The 19,176-nt window shown below is 46.1% G+C and overlaps 4 protein-coding genes across 10 annotated transcripts; 2 read left to right on the top strand and 2 right to left on the bottom strand.

Annotated features, from left to right (window-relative positions):
- The first annotated feature begins 5,051 nt into the window (after positions 1-5,051).
- Positions 5,052-5,871, top strand: C11H17orf114 (chromosome 11 C17orf114 homolog). Its single transcript, XM_074048942.1, has 2 exons — positions 5,052-5,124; positions 5,587-5,871. Exons 1-2 carry the CDS (start codon positions 5,052-5,054, stop codon positions 5,751-5,753), a joined length of 240 nt encoding a protein of 79 aa, XP_073905043.1. The 3' UTR covers positions 5,754-5,871.
- Positions 5,872-8,367: 2,496 nt separating this feature from the next.
- Positions 8,368-10,381, bottom strand: Psmb6 (proteasome 20S subunit beta 6). Its single transcript, XM_020161255.2, has 6 exons — positions 10,251-10,381; positions 9,789-9,856; positions 9,281-9,412; positions 9,063-9,192; positions 8,705-8,849; positions 8,368-8,585 (listed from the first exon to the last, which is right to left on the bottom strand). Exons 1-6 carry the CDS (start codon positions 10,350-10,352, stop codon positions 8,443-8,445), a joined length of 720 nt encoding a protein of 239 aa, XP_020016844.2. The 5' UTR covers positions 10,353-10,381; the 3' UTR covers positions 8,368-8,442.
- Positions 10,377-18,017, top strand: Vmo1 (vitelline membrane outer layer 1 homolog). Of its 6 annotated transcripts, none has more exons than XM_074047057.1 (5): positions 10,377-10,496; positions 16,091-16,202; positions 16,960-17,155; positions 17,251-17,366; positions 17,651-18,017. In XM_074047057.1, the coding sequence occupies exons 3-5, from the start codon at positions 16,970-16,972 to the stop codon at positions 17,946-17,948; spliced, it is 600 nt and encodes a 199-aa protein (XP_073903158.1). In that variant the 5' UTR covers positions 10,377-10,496; positions 16,091-16,202; positions 16,960-16,969; the 3' UTR covers positions 17,949-18,017. The 6 variants fall into 6 exon arrangements, with proteins under 6 accessions (XP_073903158.1, XP_073903157.1, XP_073903155.1 ...); XM_074047056.1 differs by having other exon boundaries at positions 10,382-10,522; XM_074047054.1 differs by having other exon boundaries at positions 10,382-10,522; positions 16,798-17,155.
- On the bottom strand, positions 13,920-15,917 carry Gltpd2 (glycolipid transfer protein domain containing 2). 2 transcript variants are annotated; one of them, XM_074047052.1, is made up of 4 exons: positions 15,350-15,917; positions 15,179-15,243; positions 14,786-14,952; positions 13,920-14,658 (listed from the first exon to the last, which is right to left on the bottom strand). In XM_074047052.1, the coding sequence occupies exons 1-4, from the start codon at positions 15,459-15,461 to the stop codon at positions 14,163-14,165; spliced, it is 840 nt and encodes a 279-aa protein (XP_073903153.1). In that variant the 5' UTR covers positions 15,462-15,917; the 3' UTR covers positions 13,920-14,162. The 2 variants fall into 2 exon arrangements, with proteins under 2 accessions (XP_073903153.1, XP_073903151.1); XM_074047050.1 differs by having other exon boundaries at positions 13,920-14,700; positions 15,350-15,895.
- Positions 18,018-19,176: the final 1,159 nt, after the last annotated feature.

The raw sequence follows: 19,176 nt of genomic DNA, 5'->3' as shown, positions 1-19,176 counted from the left end.
AAAATGTTTGTGAGACTCCATCTCAACCAATGGCTGGGCACAGTGACACATGCCATCATCCCAGCTACTCTGGGAAGCACAAATAAGAGAATCTTGGTCCAGGCCTGGCCTGGCATAAAACAAGAGCCTACCCCAAAATAACCAACACAAAAAGGACTGGCAGAGAGGCTCGAGTGGTTGAGCCTAGCAAACGAAAGGCCCCGAATCCAACCTTCAGTACCTCCAAAAAAAGAAAAGACTTTTGAATAAAAAGTTTTTGTTTTGTTTGTTATGATCCTGGTGTTTGAACCAGGGCTTCATGCTTGCTAGGCAGATGCTCTGTGGCTTAGCCACACTTCCAGTTCTTGAGTTTTTGACAGTGCCTCACTGAGTAGCCCAAGCTGGCCTTGGAACTTACTATGTAACCCAGGCTGGCCTCAAACTCCTAATACTCCTGTTTCAGCCTCCTGAGTACTGGGATTATAAGGATGAGCCACCACACCTGGCAAAGTTTTTGATTTTGATTCATTTGCAGTATAATCATATTTTTTTTTATGATGCTGGAGGTTGAACTTAGGGTCTCATGCATGCTAGGCAAATTATCAATGAGCTACATACCCAGCCCTGTGGTATAGTCTAACAGAAGAATATTACAAAGCAAAAGAAAAAAACAAGAATAAAGTGTAAAAATGGTGCAGCTATTCAAAAATAGTCTAAATGTTAAATTTAGAGTTATCATATGACCCACGAATAGCATTTCTAAGTAAATACTCAAGAGAAATGAAGCATACATCCTCCATTGATGTTTGTAACAGCATTATTCATGATAGCCAAAAAGTGGAAACAAGCTAAATGTCCATCAACTCAGGAATGTACAATGTAATATTATTCCATCAGAAAAAGAAACTAAGTACTGATACATGCTACTACCCACAGAACGGACTTTGAAAATATGCCAGTGGAAGAAATCTGACACAAAGGCCACACATTATAAGATTCTATTTATATAAAATGTTCAGAATAAGCAAATCCATAGATACAGTAAGAAGATTTGTGGGCTGGTAGAGTGGCTCAAGTGGTAAGAGTGCCTGCCTAGCAAGTATGAGGTTATGAGTTCAAACCGCTGTATATTGCCAAAAAAGATTTGTTGGTTGGTAGGGATTAGGGAGGAGGGACTGAGAGTGACCCCTAATGAATATAAGGGTTTCTTTAGGGGTTAATGGAAATGTTACAAAGTTAGTTGTGATAGTTGTACAACTCTGCTAATATAGTAAAACCACTGAACTATATGTTTGCATATATATGTATATATGTATGTGTGTGTGTATATATATATGCACACATATGTATATAGTATTGGGGTTTGAACTTGTGAATTACGTATCTTAAAAGGGTGAATTTTATGGTATGTTCTGAATTATGTCACAATGAAGCTTTAAACACATGAACTATTAATACATATAATATGGATGAGTATCAAAACCACTGTGCTGGCTGGGCGCCAGTGGCTCACACCTGTAATCCTAGCTACTCAGGAGGCAGAGATCAGGAGGATTGAAGTTCAAAGCCAGCCAGGCAAATAGTTCCGAAAGCCCCTATCTCGAAAAACCCTTCACAAAAAAGGTTGGTGGAGTGTCTCAAGGTGAAGGCCCTGAGTTCAAGTCCCAGTACCTCAAAAAACAAAAAACCTACTATGCTGGAAGAACCAACACACAAGAGCACAAAAGTAATGTTACATAATTCCATTTATGTAAAGTTCTTTTTCTTTTTTCTTTTTTTTCTTTAGCAGTATTGGGGATTGAATCCAGGGCCTCACGTTTGCAAGTGCTCTATCACTTGAGCTATGCCCCCAGACTTTACGTAAAGCTCAGTCAACAGGCAAAAGCCAATTGTTAGCAGTAGAAATCGATCAGTAGTTGCCTATGGCAGGGCATAGGGGAAAAGATTGCCTGTGAAGGGACTCTACAAGGGAGCTCACTGGAGTGGTAGAAATGTCTGTTATTTTCATTGGAGTGATGATTACATGAGTGTATATACTTGACAAAACTCATGGAATTGTACATTAAAATGCATGTAGCATACTGGAGGTATGGTTAAAGTGGTAGAGTACTTGCCTAATGAGTGCAAGGCCTTGAGTTCAAAACTCAGTACTGGCAAAAAAAAAATGATATCTGTATTAATGTGTTAATTGTATGTACACTTTTACCTCAATAAAAAAAATTTTTTTAGTGGTACTGGGGTTTGAACTCAGAGCTTTCACTTACAAAGCAAATCCTCTACTGCTTGAGCCACATGTCCAGTTCATTATTGGTCTGGTCATTTTGGAGATGGGATCTTGGGAACTATTTGCCCAGGTTGTCCACAAACCATGACCCTGTGAGCCACCAACACCTGGCTTTTAATAAAATTCATTAAAAAAATTTTAATTAGCATATTATTGTTGTACTGGGGACACATTGTGATACTTACAAATACTTACAATATATCTTAGATTTATCCCCTCCATCATTCTCCTTTATTCCCCTTTTCCTCTCCCTTAATAAAATTCTTTAAAAAAAAAAAAAAAGACAGGGATTGGGGTGTAGCTCAGTGGTAGAGCACTTATGTAGTATGCATGATATTCTGGGTTTGATCATTTGTACCACAAAAGCAAAACAACAACCAAATAAATCTCAAATCTACCAGATTTCTTTCTGGTGGGTTATTTTGATTATTTTTGGCAGTACTAGTATTTGAACTAAGAGCCTCATGTACTACTTGAGCCATGTCCCCAGCCTTCAGATTTCTGTCTTGTCAGGTAGTATAGTGAAGTCAGCAATGCTTCTTAACATTTCCCACATCCTGGCACCTGTAAGTAATGACACAGCATCTGTACAGCTTTACTCCAGGGCACATGGAATACTTGTCTATGTGCTCGAACCTGAAGGTCCCAGCCTGGACTCTGGCCATCCTAGACCTGGTGAGGTCATCAATGCCTTTGGACAAGCTTGGTAAGCTCAGTGTGATGTCTGTGGAGCAGACTCTGGAGGCAGATTAACTTGGGTTGGGATTCCTGCTCTAGATAACTGACTGTGTGACCTTGGGAAGCTAGGCTATCTCTTAGTGCTTCCCTTTTCCTCAAACGTGATAACACCTCAAAAGATCATTGAGAACTGGGTGCAACTCAGTGGTAGAGCATGGTGCCTGTCATTAACAAGATTAGGTGAGATGAATGTCCCTTGAAAAGGGACAAGAATGCTTGGACACAGGTGCAGTGGTACACACTTTAGTCATAACACTTGAACCTGAGTTTTTAGAGACCAGCGTGAGCAGCACAGTGAGACCCACATCTCAAACAACAACAAAACAACTCAGACAAAATGTGCAAGAACTGCCAGACCTGGTCACCGGTGGCTCACGCCTGTAATCCTAGTTACTTGGGAGGCAGAGATCAGGAAGATCGTGGTTCAAGGCCAGCTCGGGCAAATAGTTCAAGAGACCCTATCTTGAAAATACCCAACATGGGGGGTGGGTGGGTTTGGAACCAGTGGGAGGGGGAAGTGGCAGGAAGAGGGGGTAGTAGGATCAATACGGTGTAAATAAGGAGTACATATGTATGTAAATGCAAAAATGATACCTGCTGAAACTGTTCCAGGAACCAGGGGAGGGGGGATAAAGGAGAGAGGTGGAAGGGGTGAATTCAAGTATGATACATTTGATACATTGTAAGAACCTTTGTAAATGCAACAATGTACCCCCACCCAGCACAACAATAAAGAAAAAAATAAAGGTTGTGTCACCTCCCAATAGAGTCACAAAGAAAATACCCAACACCAAAAAGGGGCTGGTGCAGTGGCTCAAGTGGTAGAACCTAGCAAATATGAGCCTTGAGTTCAAACTCCAGTACTGAAAAAAAAAAAAAAAAAGCTTAGCAGATCAGATGGTACAGTGGTGCATGTTGTGTCTATAAGCATGCACTCAGGAGGCTGAAGCAGGAAGATTTCAGTTTAAGGCCACTCTGAGCTATATAAAGACCCTATCTCAAAAAAATTAAACACACAAATAAAAACAAAACAAAAAAAGACCATTTAATGAGAACACAACATTTTTTCCCCAGATAAAATTTCTCTTTCTAAAAAAATAAGGGCTGGTCACAGTCTCATGACTATAATCCCAACTACTTGGGAGATGGAGATCAGGAGGATATTGGTCTGAGGCCAACCTGGGCTTTTGGCTACTGAGACCCCCATCTCAACATACAAGTCAGGTGCAGTGGTACATATTTGTAATCATAGCTATTTTGGAGGCTCAGGATCCCAGTCTAAGGCCAGCTTGGGACAAAAACTCCAGACCTTATCTTTGAATAAACTAAAATGAAGAGGGTTTTGGGTGTGATAAAATGGTAAAGTGCCTGCCTAGCAAATGTGTACCACCAAAAAATAAAAATAAAAGTATTCTTTAAATTTGTACATCTTCGCATTCAAAATTCTCACTCTAAAATGGAATAAAACCCAAAAGGCAAATACAAAAACCTCTAAAATGAAAATGGGGCTGTAGCTCCGTAGTATAGCCTTTGCCTAGCATGCAGGAGGCCTGGATTCAACCCACAGTGCTGCAAGAAAAAAGAAAGGAAGACTTGGGGAAGGCTTAGACGTAGAGTACATGTAGCACAGGCCTTGGGTTTGATCCTTAGCATCAAAACAAAACCCAAACAGCAACCCCCCACCCCCATCCCCAGCAATATCTTGCCTGGCACAAAGTTGTTAAGCATGTCTGTTGAGTGTTCACTGTTACTGCACCTTTGTGTCTGTCCTCTGGCATGCTACCCCTCCCAACATCTTCCTGCTTTTCTATGGGGACCAGAGAGCACTCCAAAGTTAAGGGGGCACAAAAAGAGGTGCTCGGATGGGGGTATTTCCCCATTCTTTCCCTCCTCTCTTTTCTCCCCCCTTCCATCCTCTGGCGCCTATAATCACCAGGCAGTCTGAGGCTAAGTGGTAATTTTGCCCACAGTGGGGGGGCTTGGAAACCACACTCCTCTCCCTGGGGCGCTCCTAGCCATTGCCAGCACCCTGTTTTCCTCCATTGCTGAGATGGGTCTGAAGGGGGTATGGTGTTTTCCATGGTGTGGGTGCCGGAGACAGCGGGGGACTGAAAGAGCAGCAGGTATGGGGGTCCACTCAGGGAAAGGGGGCTATTGGGCAGACAGACAGACAGATACCAAGTGACAGATAAACCCTTAAACTGGCAAACAGAAAAGGATCCCTGGTGGGAGGTGGATTCTTCATGTCCTTACAGGGCTGACTAAAAACTCTACAGTGCTAAGTGCAAAATGGTAAAACTTTTAAGAATTTCAAAATGGTGACAGAAGAGTACTATCTCAAACATGGAGCCCCTTCTGAGCAGGAGACTTGGGGGCCCTTTGTGGCTGCTTGCATTGCATCCCTATGAAGCCAGCCCTGATCTCAACATCCCCTCTCCGCATCCCTGCTGCTGTCACAAATACTCTTCACTCCTTCAGGTCCCTATACATCTTTCCTAGCTTCCTTCCTCCTCAACCATGGGTGGGAGGAGGAGGGGAGTTGAACTGTGACCCACAATCCCCCTTTCTTCCTCTAATTCTTTTAGGCTTGGATTCTTCTGTCCCTCCAAATCCTGGTCCAGCTATAGCCCCTATTGTGGCTGAAAGAGAGCTGCCCTCCCCAGGGACTGGTGCCTACTTCAGCCGGAAAGCCCGACTCTCCTTTCGCCACCAGCTGCATGACATGGCCTCCGCCAATGACTCCACCATTTGAAGGGGACAACTGAGGGCTGAACTTCCAGGAAGACTTGGCAATCTTCCTTCACCGCATCGCTCAGTGGTTTCAGTGTTGGGCTCCCCCAAGTCTATCATGACCTGCTCATTAAATTTGTTCAGAGTTGTCAAGTGTGTGTATGAGTGTGCTAGGGAAGTAGTTGGCGACTACCTTAGGGCTGGGGTACAGGGCTGAGGTGGAAAGTGGAACACAGAATGATGAACATGAGGTTGATCAGAAACTAAGTTTGCTGAAATCAAGCTTCAGAGTTGAGTGCAGTGAGAACATGTCTGCTGAGCAAGGACAGCAGGTGGCAAAGCATATCTATTCATTTAATATCTAGTGTCTATTCCCTGTCAGGCATGAGAATGTATCAATGAGCCAGGAAGAATTCCTTCTTCTTACCAAGTTGACTTTCTAGTAGACGTAGACAGATAGTAAATAAGTAAACAAATAAGTGTGGTAATAGTGACAGGTGCCGCTGTAAAGAAAATTAAACAGGGTAATGTGAGTGGTGCTTCTTCAGTTTCAGGGGATAAGGGAAGGCCTTTCTGATGAGGTGACATTTGAGCTGAGACCTGAACAAGCAGCTAAGGGAAAGTTGGGGAGTGTGTCAATGTAGGTCACTGATTCTAACAAATGTACCACTCTGGTGCAGGATGTTCATAAGGAGGCACAGGATGTTGACAGTGAGAGAGGCTGTGCATATGTGGGGACTCTCTGTACCTTCTACTCAATTTTTGTGGTGAACCTAAAATTACTCTAAAGAATAAATTTAAAAAAAATTCATGGGGGCTGGACAGCAGTGACTCATGCCTGTAATCCTAGGATCATGGTTTGAAGCCAGCCTGGGCAAGCTGTTTGTGAGACCCTAACTGGAAAATACCCAACACAAAAAAGGGGCTGGTGCAGCAGCTCAAGCTCAAGTGGTAGAATGCTTGCCTAGCAAGTATGAGGCCCTGAGTTCCAACCCCAATACTGCCAAAAAAAAAAAAAAATTCACTGGGCTAAGGTTGTCCTCAGCAGTAGAGTGCTTGCCTATCATGTGCTAGGCCCTCGGTTCAATGCCCAGCACCTGAATGGGTGGGGGATCATAGAAGAAGCAGCAAGTGTTAAGTGCAAATGCAAAAATCCCACAGGTTCTAGAAAACAGGGAAAAAAAGCTAGTGACTAGAATGTCAAGGTTAGGAGAACTATTGAGTGTAATGGTCATGGAAAAAAATCAGAGTATTCTAGGTAAAACAGTAAGACATTGAAGAGCATTCCGAAGGGAAACAACACGGTCTCACATTTACAAAGATCCATTTGGTTTCTGTGTGGGAAAAGGTTTTTATAAGACCAAGTATGGATCAGGTTAATGGCGTGGAGATTGTGTGGAGACATAGATGAACTCTACATGTACTTTCAGAAAGTTTTAGGACTTAACTATTAGAATGAACCTAGAGTGCAAGGGCAAGAAAAATCAAAGATGATGCTTAGGCAGGGAGGCCTGAGAGAACAGATTTTCTCATGAAAGTCAAAAGTATTGCCTACTATTTAAGTTTGAGGTATACATTTGGGGGTCAGAGATTATTCTCTGTTCTTCACTTTATTCAGGACCTCACCAACACATTAGGAATCATCCCTCCTGCCCTCTGAATCTGTCCAGAGTAGTGTTCTATGTATTCTAGAATAAGGTTTTTAAAATGTGGCTTCTACAGCTCCCAGACCCATAGACCAAAGAATTCTGTGCAAAACCAAGAATGTCACTGTCAATTAGCGTTATCAAGCACCTTTAGGTTCTTGGCTTGAGTGGGGATAGTGTTGGAGGAGCCAGAGTACATCCTTAGCTTCCCATAGTAATGGTGACTTCCAGAGCCAGCCAAAAGCACTCCACATGGCTGCCCTCTGCTACCCAACAATCACCTAAAATTCCACTTTCAGATGAATCCCACCTCTTTCCCCAAAGCCAAGAAAGTCACATTACTGAGCCCTAACCACAAGATGAGGTGACAGAGATTAAATGTGGAGAGAGGAAACCATGAAACTAGGCTGAAAGAGTTCTGGCTTTAGGGCCAGGAGTCACCCATGATGACTGACAGAAGACAGAGCAGGGGAGGCAATCCTAGCCTCAGAATTCGAAGTTCTACCTTGGAAATGAACAGGGAACCACAGTCTGTGGTTTAAGTACTTGGACACAATAGGGAAAGGAAATGTAGGGGAAAGTAGTCTGGAGAAAAAAGTTTGAAAAACACCCATGCAAAGATTAGTAAACAATGGCATATTCCTAAACTCCCTTCATCTTTTCTCTAACTTCCTTTGAGCTCAGTGCAGTGGTTTGCACAAATACAAGTGGGTCAAAGTTCAGTACTGAGGTCAAGAAAAGAACACAAGCTGGGCGCTGGTGGCTCACGCCCATAAATCCTAGCTACTCAGGAGGCAGAGATCAGAAGGATCGTGGTTCAAAGTCAGCCTGAGCAACAAAATCAAGACTCTATCTCAAAAATCCCCAATACAAAAAAGGGCTGGAGGAGTAGCTCAAGTGGTAGAGCGCCTGCCTAGCAAGCATGAGGCCCTGAATGCAAACCCCAGTATCACCAAAACAAAACAGAAAACAAACCCGAAAGCACAAAGATTCTCTTTCACAAACTGTTTATTAAATTTTTTATTAGTATGGGGTCTTTCTTAATGTATTCTAGAACCCCAGGATTCAGGGGGGTGGTAAAGTGGCAATGGTGAATTTGGGTATTTGGTCTCCCAAAAGTACCTGCCGTTCTACCCCTGATTTTTCAATAGCTGCCAGGCGGATCACCCCTCCACTGGAGCCATCCCGTTCCATGGCCAAAGCAAGAGCTGTGGATAAAAGGAAGAAGTTGGACTTGGAGTTAGTTCCTGGGAATACTGCAAGCAATGAAAAATGGCTTGGGTAGAGAGAGTTGGAAGATTACAGGCCCAGAAGCCCAAGTTCTCACCATTGGCAGTGAACTGCAGACACTCTTGCTTGGTCATGCCTTCCCGGTAGGTAGCATCAACATAGCCATAGATATATGAGCTTCCGGAGCCTCCAATGGCAAAGGACTGCCTTACCATCATACCTCCCATGGGAACTGAGTAAACCTGTCAGATGGAAGAAAAAGTCACTACTTGTAACTTCTCCCAATATACGTATATTCACCTGTTCATTGTGGGGCTGGTCTGGGAGTGAGTTAATAGTAAGTGATGTAGGGACAAAAAAAAAAAAAAAGAAGAAGTAGAAAATGACTGGGATGGAGAAAAGATCAAAGGCATGATTCCAGTGCTCTGGTGGGGGGTGGGGTGGGGCTGACTGACCTGCCCTCCTTCTTGAGGGTCCCAGCCTGCAATGATTATTCCTGCCATCAGATCTTCACGGTATCGGTAACACATCTCCTTAAAGAGGCTGGCTGCTGTGTGTACCAGTGGAGGCTCATTCAGTTCAATGCTGAGGGGGGAGGGTCACAAGAAAGCAGTATCAGGACCCGGGAGTACCTCAGGTCCCAGATCCCTTGCTCCTCCCCTGTTCACAGCACCTGTGGAAACCAAGCTGGTAAGTGACAGCATCTGCTACTGCTTGAGTATCAGCTGCTGAACCTGAGCGGCAGCAGAAGATGTGATCGTGAATAGGGGTCAGCTTGTCAGTCACTCGATTGGCGATGTAGGACCTGCAGGACAGCAGAATAGTGAAAGACCCCACATGCCTTCCACTCCATCCCATCTCTATCCACTTCCTCAGGGTTCAGGGATAGGAACTCAAGTATCACCTATTGGTCCTCACACAAACTGAAGGAGGCTGGACGGAGAGCACTTTTACAAATATTTCACCAAAGGATGAGGGAAGCTGAGAGAAGGGGGGACAAATCCTTACCTCTAGGGACAGGAGAAACCTCTCTTCCCACAGTGGTCTCTTGACAGTATGGATGCACTGGGATGGCCTAGCATGTGCTAGACCCTGGGTTTGATCCCCAGCACCAAAAAAAGGAAGGGCCGGCAGACAGGGTAGGAGGGAAAGATGGGAAGACAAATTTGTCCTGAGCTCACCCAGTGGTTGTTCTGGAATCCGCCCCCAGAACTACGCCCCCATCAAATTGCACAGCCATGATAGTGGTCTGGGGAAAGAAGGGTGAGTGTGAGCCTTTTCACATTCTCTAGCAAACACCACTCTCAACGATCCGTCACTCAGTTTCCAGAATACAAAATTCGTGCACTGCAGGCCTATTTTCAACATTAGTGGGAGCTCAACACGCGCAGGATTCCAACCCTTAAAGCCCAGGGGTTTCACTTGCCCCCAGGATGCATAATTTGACGATTCAGACCACCTTCCTCCTTCCACCACGAAGGCACGACCTCACTCCAGCATCCCCAGAATACCTCTCCCTCGACACCCCCCGTAACACAGTCCACCTCTCTTTCCCCCACCCGCTCTCGTAACCCCACTCAGGCTTTATCCATCCCTCACGTCAGGCCTTGTATACATCTCCTGAACTCGGACTCTTTCCTCACCCCGGTGGACACTGCCCGGTTTTCCCAGTCTGGGGCGATGGCCTCTTGCCCCCAGGCCGGTGCAGATCCCGCTCCTCGAGCAGCTACTAAGGCGGCCGCCATCTTGCTCCTCCGGTACTGCCGTAAAGCAACTATCGTAAAGCGCTCTGTCACTCTCGCTAATCGTCTTCGCCTTCGGGAAGCGAAGCTAGGCCGCAGTTGACGGCAGAAGGGAAAAAATAGTATTGGATCGGTTCTTTTGCGACGGTGAGCACTTGATGGCAGTGTAGAAGGTAACAACAAAAAGTCTTGGGGGAGAAAATTACATTGGCTGCGCTGTACTAATCTATCTGATTGGAGTTGTGTTGAAAAAGCTCCTAAAATAGATTTGACATTGAGAGTTGGAATGATTACGCCATGTTTTCTTTTCTCTTGGGTATATAGGTAGCATAGCGGTCGTATGCTAGGAGTGGAATTTCTGACTCGGACGGTAACAGTGTTTAACATTTTGAGAAACCGACAATTCTTTTCCTCAGCTGTAGCACCATTTTACATTCCCACCAGCCATGTATGAGGGTTACAATTTTTATACATCCTCCCCAAAGCTTGGTATTGTGCATCTTTTATATTATAGCCATGCTAGTGGATGTGCTATTTTGTGGTTTTGATTTGTATTTCCTTAATAATTAGTGATGTTGACCATATTTCCACGTGCTAATTGGCCGTCTGTATATCTTCTTTGGAGCAATATCTATTCAGATTCTTTGCTCATTTTAAAATTGAGCCATTTGTGTTTTGTTTTTGGAGTATTGGGGTTTGAACTCAGGGACTACACCTTGAGCCACTCCACCAGCCCTTTTTCTAATGTTAAGTTTTTTTCGAGATGGGGTCTCAAGAACTATTTGCCCAGACTGACTTCAAACGGAGATCCTCCTGATCTCTGCCTCCTGAGTAGCTAGGATTACAGGTGTGAGCAACCAGCGCCTGGCCCATTTGTAGTTTTATTGTTCAGTTGTATGAATTCTTTTTATAGATTAGAAACACCAGATAAATGAGTTGCTTTTTTTTTTTTTTTTTTTTTTTTTGGTGGGACTGGAGTTTGTGCTTGGAAAGCAGATGCTGCAGGTCTTCTGCTGCAGGTTTTTTCCACCATTGGTTTGTCTTTTCACTTACTTCACTGGTGCTCCTTGAAACTCAAAAGTTTTAATTTTTAATTTTTTTTGGGGGTGGTACTGGGGTTTGAACTCAGGGCCTCACACTTGCTAGGCAGGTGCTCTTCTGCATGAGTCATGACCCAGCCCTTGTTTTGCTTTATTTTTTGGAAAGGGTTTTAAGTTTTGGCCTGCCTAGACTTTGGTCCTCCTATTTATGCCTAAGGTGTAGCTGAGATGACAGGCTTGTGCCACCACTCCCAGCTTTACTTATTGAAATGGGTGTCTTGTGAAGTTTTTGTCCAGGCTTGCCTTGAACCCTGAGCCTCTCTAGCTCTTCCCCCCACGTAGGTGGTATTACAAATATTAGTCACTGTACCCAGTCAGAAAAAAGTTTTATTTTATTTTATTTGGTGGGACTGGTGTTTGAACTCAGGGCTTCACACTTGGAAAGCAGGCACTCTACCACTTGAGTCACAGTTCCAGTTCATTTTGCTCTGATTATCTCAGAGATGGGGGTTTCTGTAAACTGTTTGCCCCAGATGGCCTCAAACCCTGATCCTCCTGATCTCAACCTCCCAAGTAGCAAAGATTACAGACATGAGTTATAACCCCCTAAAAATTTTTTTTTTCTAATCCAGTGCTAGAAAGATTTGCAGCTGTTTTATTTCTGAGAGTCTTTTTGTTTTGTTTTTCAAGACAGGGTCTTCCTACATGGCTAACTCTTGTCTTAAACTTTTCATTGTTTTGCTTCAGACTGTACAATTTTATATGCAATGCTGGGGATTTAACCCAGGGGTTCGAGCATGGTAGGTAAATATTCAACCCATGAGCTACATATACAGCTCGTAGTACATTTTTTAAATTGATATTTAAAATTAATGAAATTAATGATTTTAAAGTGTGATTTGCCATTTAGTACATTCACAATGGGGAGGTGCACTACTAGGATTAGAACTCAGGGCCTTGAGCTAACTAGGCAGGTACTCTACCACTTGAGCCACAAACCCAGCCCTGTAACCTCATTCTTGATTTTAGCAATTTATATCAGTTCATCTAGCTAAAAGTTTGTCAATTTTTTGAGAGAGAGAGAAAGAGAAGCTCGGAATTGAGCCCAGGGCTTTATACATGCTAAGCATGCACTCTACCACTGAACTCTGCCCCTAGCACCAGCTCTGTCTATTTTGTGACCTTTTTAAAATATTTTTACTTTCCTATTCTCTATTTTGTTTATCTCTGCTCTAGTCTTTATTATTTTCTTCCTTTTTATTTCTTTACCTCTAGTTTGTTCTTGTTCTAGTTTAAGGAGGAAAGACATTTTATGTATTGGGGGAAAATTATTTTGGACAGAGGGACTAGGAAGAAGAAAGTTCCTGAGGCAGAAGCATATCTGACATGTTTAGTGTATATTGAGGTGAATTTGGTTAGTGCAGACCATGTTGGACCTTTATAAAATCTTATGCTCACTGAAAAGATGATCCTGAAAATTTCCTGCCTAAACTTTGAACAATTTTAGTCAGTGCAATGGAAAGCCATTGGAAGAATTTGAGCAAGGAACTGACACGGTATTATCTGCATTTTAAAGGATCACTGACTGGTGGAGTGGCTCAAGTGGTAGAGTGCCTGCCTAGCAAGCATCAGACCCTGAGTTCAAACCCCCAGGACCACCACTAAAATAAATAAGTAACAATCACTTTTTCTGCTCTACTGGCAATACATCATAAAGAGGGAGATGGACAGAGAAACAATTAAGTTATTGCAACAATCCAGGTGATACAGAATGTTGGCTTCTACAAGAGTAGGAGCAAGGGAGAAAATGGGAGCTGGTCAGATTTTCAAAGATTGGATGTTGGTGTGATGAAAAAGAAACATGAGTAAGTATTATGAGGTTTTTGGTTTAAGGACCTGGAAGAATGGAGTTTCTTACTGAGCTAGTAAAGACTATGGCTCAGTTTGAACATGTTAGGTTTGCTACACTTAGATGACATCCAAGTGGAAATGTAAGACAGGCAGTTACATACAGAGAATTCTGGAGTGCAGAAGAAAGTGGATTGGAGGTATAATTTGGGATTTAGTGTATGAAATGGGCAGGCTCTTTCATGTTCACTACCGTTGTGGGTGTGGCCAAGGAGTTGTTTGATAAACATACCCTGTGAAGCCAAGTGCCTGCTTGGTGTGAGGCATGATGCACGGGTTTCGGCTTTAGGTAGTGGAAGGGAGAAAGTGTTATTCACTGAGAACACAGGAGATGCACTTCTGGGGGGAGGGTGGTGGGATCTGCCCTGGACATGTTAGGTTTGTGGGAAGAGTCCAAGAAAGAGTTGGCTGTATGACAGTGGAGTCTAGGGGATGGGTCTGGGCTGGAGATTTGGCATAGGGTCGGCAACTGAAGCCACAGGAGTGGTTGAGATAGGCCAGAGGGATCATGAATCTCTTGGCTGCCAGGAACAGGGGTGACACATTCCACATCTTCCCACATTCCTGTTCTTTTTTTTTTTCCCTTAAACCGTCATCACGTAAAACGCCCTACTTCGACAGCTGCCAAAGAATACTTTTAATTCTCATAGCTCTTCTGATCTCCCAGAGATTGCGGATACTGGGAGAAGCCCAAACCATCCCCAGCCGAGGACGCGCCTTAGCTGCGGTGACGTCACGGAGGAGGCGGGCTACCCAGGCGGCCAGCTCCCTGCGTCCCTGGCCAGTGATGGGGGCGCGACCTTGGGCTGTGCTGATTCCGCCCTAGGGTGCTCCTTTCTGGGCGGGTCTCTGGCCACCGCTGTGCTTAAGCCAGCTGGAGCAGGCCATGTCCCTCCAGCAGGCCCTGCGTGCGGTTGTAGACATCCTCCAGGGTGCTGGCGGCCCGGGCCAGAGCAGCCCGCGCGTCCGCCTCGCTGGTGCCTGGACACGCCAGCTCCAGCAGGCGATCGCGACTCGGGAGGGCAAGGAATGCAAGGCGGGCGGCCTGACGGACGAGCCATGGGTGGTGCGGGGCCAGGGCCGTGCGGTAGGCATCACCGCACTGCTCACCGGCGTCTGGGCCTCCGAGCGTCCCTGTCGCCACCCGGTGGAGGCAGAGCTGGGACCAGCGCAGCGCGCGGTGCAACAAGAGCAGCGTTCGTGAACCCGAGGATCCGATCGAGTCCCTGGAAGCAGTCCCTGGTCGTTCCAGCAGTCCGGCTCGTTGCTCCCACACCACCATAGTCGCTAGCGACGTGTAGTGCGCGGCATCTGGGCCATCCACGCAAGCCTCAAGGGCTGTCACCTTGATGAAGGCCTCCCTTGTGGCGAAGGCGAAGATGGAGCCGAGGGGAGTTAGGAACCTGTGTGTTTGGTGGTGGATGATTTGAAAGAGGGCGATGGAATCACAAGGAGGCAAGGACTGCCTTAAGGGTGGGAACTACTCACCTGACTAGTTCCCTCCATCCAGCCAGGTACTGCGACAACTCCACATCCCCTTCAGCACTCAGACTGGCGCGGAAGGGCTTCATTATGCGACCTAGCATTCCCTGAGGCCCTAGACACGCAGGCTGTTCATGTTCCAGGGCTACCAGGGGTTCCAACTCTGGCTGGACCTGGGGGTAGACATGACAGGAAGGGAGTGAGAGCAGAGTTCCAAGCCTGCTAGATTTACTTACTTGGGCTCTGAAGAAATTGTTCCTAGGATATAGATGGTGTTCCTCCTGCTCTCCTCTCAGCTTCTGAAGGAAGAATCCCTTCACCGGATTCTCACCCTGGCCCCCCTTCCTCCTGTTCACGGTCCTATATGAACTTCCAGACTCAGCCTTGTCCCGAGCGTACCCGGATGAGCAGCGGTCCCTCCATAATGCAGGACTGGGTCCCCGGCCTGCAGCCTGGCAGGAGGCCTGGGGAAAGGCAAGCAGAGGGGTGAGGGTTTGGGAAGAGGTTTGGGTTCCGTGAGCCTGGTCTCCGGGGTTCTTCCTGGAGCAGGTGAGGGAAGGGACCACTCACCAAGAATCCGTGCACCGAGATAAAGCAGCAGCAGCAGCAGCAAGAAGATAGTGAGAGAAACTACGTGGCGGAACCAGCGCTGTAGGGCTGGGGAGGGTAGCGCAACCCCCATGGCAGCTAGCAGGACCACCGCCCCCTCACCAGCCCCTAGTCAGGCGGTGTCCTTTCGCCTCCAGGAGGGAAGGAGACTGTAGTGTTCCTAGGTGCAAAGGGTTAATAATTAATCTACTAAGGCCCCCTCCCCTGTGTTCTTTGCCCCTGAGGGCAGCTACCTAGGACAGAATGAGTATTTGGGGGATTGGGCCTCAGCGACATGCCTGCCTTTGCATTTCCTTCCCCGGGGGGGGTCAGTTTATGGGAAGAGGCAGCCTGAGTACTTGGAAGAGAGGCTGAGGTCAGAACCAGCTTCTCTAATGAGTAAAGGTGGAATCCTAAATTAACTCTGACTTTGGGTACCCTTCACTGGAAATTGAGGGTAATAATAGGCCCTTTGCAAGCCTCATGTGAGGATTAAGTGATAATGTATGTGAAAACACTGTAAGTGGAAAACCTGACCATAATTGCCCCATAAATCTTACTTAATAAGTTTATGGGGAGAGATGGGGAGTCCTCTGGGATCAGGGAACACCCACTTCTAAATTCTCTGTTCTATCTCCAGAAGACCTTATCCTGATCTGTGTGCATGACCTCTCAATCATATTTTAGGCTTTATCCTTTATATTCTTGTGGTTTAATTTTTAGACTCCTCATTGGCTCCTCAATCATCCATCAGATCAATCTTTATTGACTGCTTCTGCAGACCACTCGCTGTACTGGACCTCCAGAATACAAAAGTGTCTTCACAGAGCTCAAGGTTCATTGGGACAGAATTTTTCATTTCTTCCCCCACTGGAATGTGATCTCTGATCAAGACCAGGGCTTTGTTTTTCTTGGTCGCATTAAGTACTTAGAATATTGCTTGTACCAAACAAATTATTGCTAAATAAGTATATATTGAATAAACAAAAGAATGTGTATGAGAAGCAGGAAAATGAGGGGTGGTGTCCCTTAACAAATCCAGCCAGGTAGGCATGGAGGGAAAAGCATTCTGGGAAAGGATGCAAGAATACTTAAAGCAAAGGAAGCAACAGCTTTATCTGTTCTTAGAGGTTCTCAGTCCCCTGCCTACAAACTTGTTAGAATTGTTCTTTTCTTTCTGGTTGTGAACTTGGTGTGCCAGATGCTCAGAGCCTCAGGGCCCCAATCTGTAAGAAGACTCTTCCCAGCTACTACAGTTCATGGATTCTTGCCCTGTGTCAGTTCACACATTCTGGGAGGATGCTCATCCCTGCTGTTGCTCCTGATCTCTAGTGGGATTCCCATGTTGGATCCCCCCCTCCCTCCACCCTAGTTTCCTAGTTTCTGTGGTTATTTTATCTCACCAGCTCTCACCACCCCTCCCTCCCTAGTGCGTGGAGCCTCTGCCTCCCAGAGCTGGGAAGGAAATCAAGTTTGCAGGGTTCCTGTAGCGGATTAGTTTTGAATGTCACTTAATCCTGGAGGTCCTTCCGCAATTCAGCCCTGATAGTCACCCGGCTGGTATAAATTTGCCTAAGAGGCCGGGCTCATAGACACTGCAGGATGGAGCTGGGCGCACGAGCCAAGCTGCTGTTGCTGCTGTGGACGACGTGCTACAGACTTGCACCGGCTGGTGGGCTGAGCGGATATACGTCGGTCATCGAAGTAACTAACGGGGGTCCCTGGGGCGATTGGGCATGGCCTGAGATGTGTCCTGACGGATTCTTCGCCAGCGGGTTCTCGATCAAGGTGAGGGCTCGGGCCTGTGTCGTGGAGGGGTCGGAGATACGTTGGGCCGCTGAGCCGAGAATGGCAATTCCCAGACTCCTCTCCTTGCCACGCAGGTGGAGCCCCCTCAAGGGATTCCTGGCGACGACACAGCTTTGAACGGGATCAGACTACACTGCACTCGCGGGGACGCCGAGCACAATACGCATGTTGTGGAGTCCAAATCTGGAAGGTGAGGGCAAGGGACCAAGGGTCCCTAGGGAGAGGGTTTGTTCCTTATGCTCTGTTCTCTGCGCTCTGCCAGCAGGCAGGTTCCTCCAGAGCTATAGGTAAGGGGTGGATATAGCAGAGGGAGTGGATGAAAGGTCACCCCCTGCAACTCGGTGAAAGTCAAGTGGCTGGACCCCACCCTTTGAGGTCGCTTACTTAGTCCCTGACTTGGAAGTTCAAGGTTTGGGTGGCCTGGAGTGGAAAGGAAGCACCGGAAGAGCCAGCGCGTTTCCCTTTCCCTTGCAGGTGGGGCGCATGGAGTGAGCCCCTGTGGTGTCTGGGCGGCAGCTACCTAGTGGCTTTCTCGCTTCGCGTAGAGGTGCCTAAGACCCCTGGAGACAACACTGCGGCAAACAACGTGCGCTTCCGCTGTTCAGACGGAACGGAGCTGGAGGGGCCTGGGCTGAGCTGGGGAGATTTTGGAGACTGGAGCGATCCTTGCCTTAAAGGTGCATGCGGTTTGCAGACCAAAATCGAGAGGCCTAGAGGCCTCCGCGATGACACTGCCCTTAATGACGCACGAGTATTCTGTTGCCTCAGTTGACGCTGTCGCCGGCCTCTCTCCGCCCCGACGCCAGTCCCGCCTTCCGCTATTAAAACTTCTTGGTCTTGGCTTTGGTGTCGCTTGATTTAGGGATGGGAATTTGCATCTCTTTTTCCCTCCTAACCGTGCATTGGGCTAGGCCTACATTCGGGTTTAGTCTCAGGTATCCATGCAGCTGTTAGTTATGGGCTCCATATTCCAGAAGAATGTAGAACCACTAGTGACCTCAGATTAAGACATTTCTGCCAGTGCTCATGCCTGTAATCCTAGCTACTTGGGAGGCTGAGATGGGAGGATAAAAGTTTGAGGCCAGCCGGGGCAAATAATTCACCAGACCCCGTCTCCAAAATAATCAGAGCAAAATTTTTCACATCACCCACTTCCTCGTTCTCTCATACAAAGCATACATAAAAACCTCCCTGCCTCAGAGTCAGCGGCTGCACCACTCTCATGGGCAGCCTGGCAGCTTTAGCCTGTCATTACACCTTGCTTGCTGGACGTGAGACTCTTTCCTGAGCTTTCTTTTGCAAGCAGCATTTCCCTAAAAAGTAGAGTGCTTGCTTTGCAAGCATGAAGCCTATAGTTCAAACCCCAGTCACACTTAAAAAAAAATTCTGCCTCAAGACTCTTGATATTATGATTTAAACAAAAAAAGAAATTTCTGCCAAAGTAGGTGATAATACAATAGCTTCAGTTCTTCATTTTCTAGAGTTTAGAAGGTGAAAGTGGCTTTTCCTATAATTTCACTTTTGCTCCCCGCAAAAATCCAAACAGTTGGCACTAAGAACCTTTGCCCTTCCTTGCTGTTCTCTCTGCCCCCAGGCATTCCTATTTCAGTACAAGTTTCGCTGTCTTAGACTTTCCCTGGCATAGGAAATAGTCCCTACATTAGTCAGTCATATCTGTCCCATTAACAACGTGTTTTTTTAAAAAAATATTTGCCATCAATTGAAATAGTCCAGGGGTGGAAATTACCCATCTTCCACCCCTGGAATGTTAAGTTCTTTCAGAGCTGTACTGTCTTGCTTACCTCTCTATTTCCAGCGCAATTTTATACCTCAGTAACTATTCGTTAAGAAAAGAACAAGTGGGGTGCGGGGCGCCAAACAAGAGAACCCAAACCCCTGTGTATCTGTCTCGAGGCCTTCACACACTACTCCTCACCAGAAACACAATCTGAGACAGGGAAGGACACTCAGAGCAGTTTATCCAAAAGGAGAAGAATTAA

Source organism: Castor canadensis, chromosome 11, assembly GCF_047511655.1.
Source record: "Castor canadensis chromosome 11, mCasCan1.hap1v2, whole genome shotgun sequence".
NCBI lineage: Eukaryota > Metazoa > Chordata > Mammalia > Rodentia > Castoridae > Castor > Castor canadensis.
Note: the sequence above shows the minus strand (reverse complement) of the source record. Positions and strands in the feature narration are given on the sequence as shown.

Excerpts from the sequence above, each read along its gene's own strand:
- Psmb6 (XM_020161255.2), bottom strand. The coding sequence starts at position 10,352 with ATGGCGGCCGCCTTAGTAGCTGCTCGAGGAGCGGGATCTGCACCGGCC. Across the intron at positions 9,413-9,788 it reads GATTCCAGAACAACCACTGG|GTCCTACATCGCCAATCGAG; the intron begins GTGAGCTCAGGA and ends GCTGTCCTGCAG. Across the intron at positions 9,193-9,280 it reads TACCAGCTTGGTTTCCACAG|CATTGAACTGAATGAGCCTC; the intron begins GTGCTGTGAACA and ends CTCCCCCCTCAG.
- Vmo1 (XM_074047057.1), top strand. The coding sequence starts at position 16,970 with ATGGAGCTGGGCGCACGAGCCAAGCTGCTGTTGCTGCTGTGGACGACG. Across the intron at positions 17,156-17,250 it reads CCAGCGGGTTCTCGATCAAG|GTGGAGCCCCCTCAAGGGAT; the intron begins GTGAGGGCTCGG and ends CTTGCCACGCAG. Across the intron at positions 17,367-17,650 it reads GTGGAGTCCAAATCTGGAAG|GTGGGGCGCATGGAGTGAGC; the intron begins GTGAGGGCAAGG and ends TTTCCCTTGCAG.
- Gltpd2 (XM_074047050.1), bottom strand. The coding sequence starts at position 15,461 with ATGGGGGTTGCGCTACCCTCCCCAGCCCTACAGCGCTGGTTCCGCCAC. Across the intron at positions 15,244-15,349 it reads TCTCGGTGCACGGATTCTTG|GCCTCCTGCCAGGCTGCAGG; the intron begins GTGAGTGGTCCC and ends GCCTTTCCCCAG. Across the intron at positions 14,953-15,178 it reads AGGGACCGCTGCTCATCCGG|GTCCAGCCAGAGTTGGAACC; the intron begins GTACGCTCGGGA and ends GTCTACCCCCAG.
- C11H17orf114 (XM_074048942.1), top strand. The coding sequence starts at position 5,052 with ATGGGTCTGAAGGGGGTATGGTGTTTTCCATGGTGTGGGTGCCGGAGA. Across the intron at positions 5,125-5,586 it reads GGGGACTGAAAGAGCAGCAG|GCTTGGATTCTTCTGTCCCT; the intron begins GTATGGGGGTCC and ends TAATTCTTTTAG.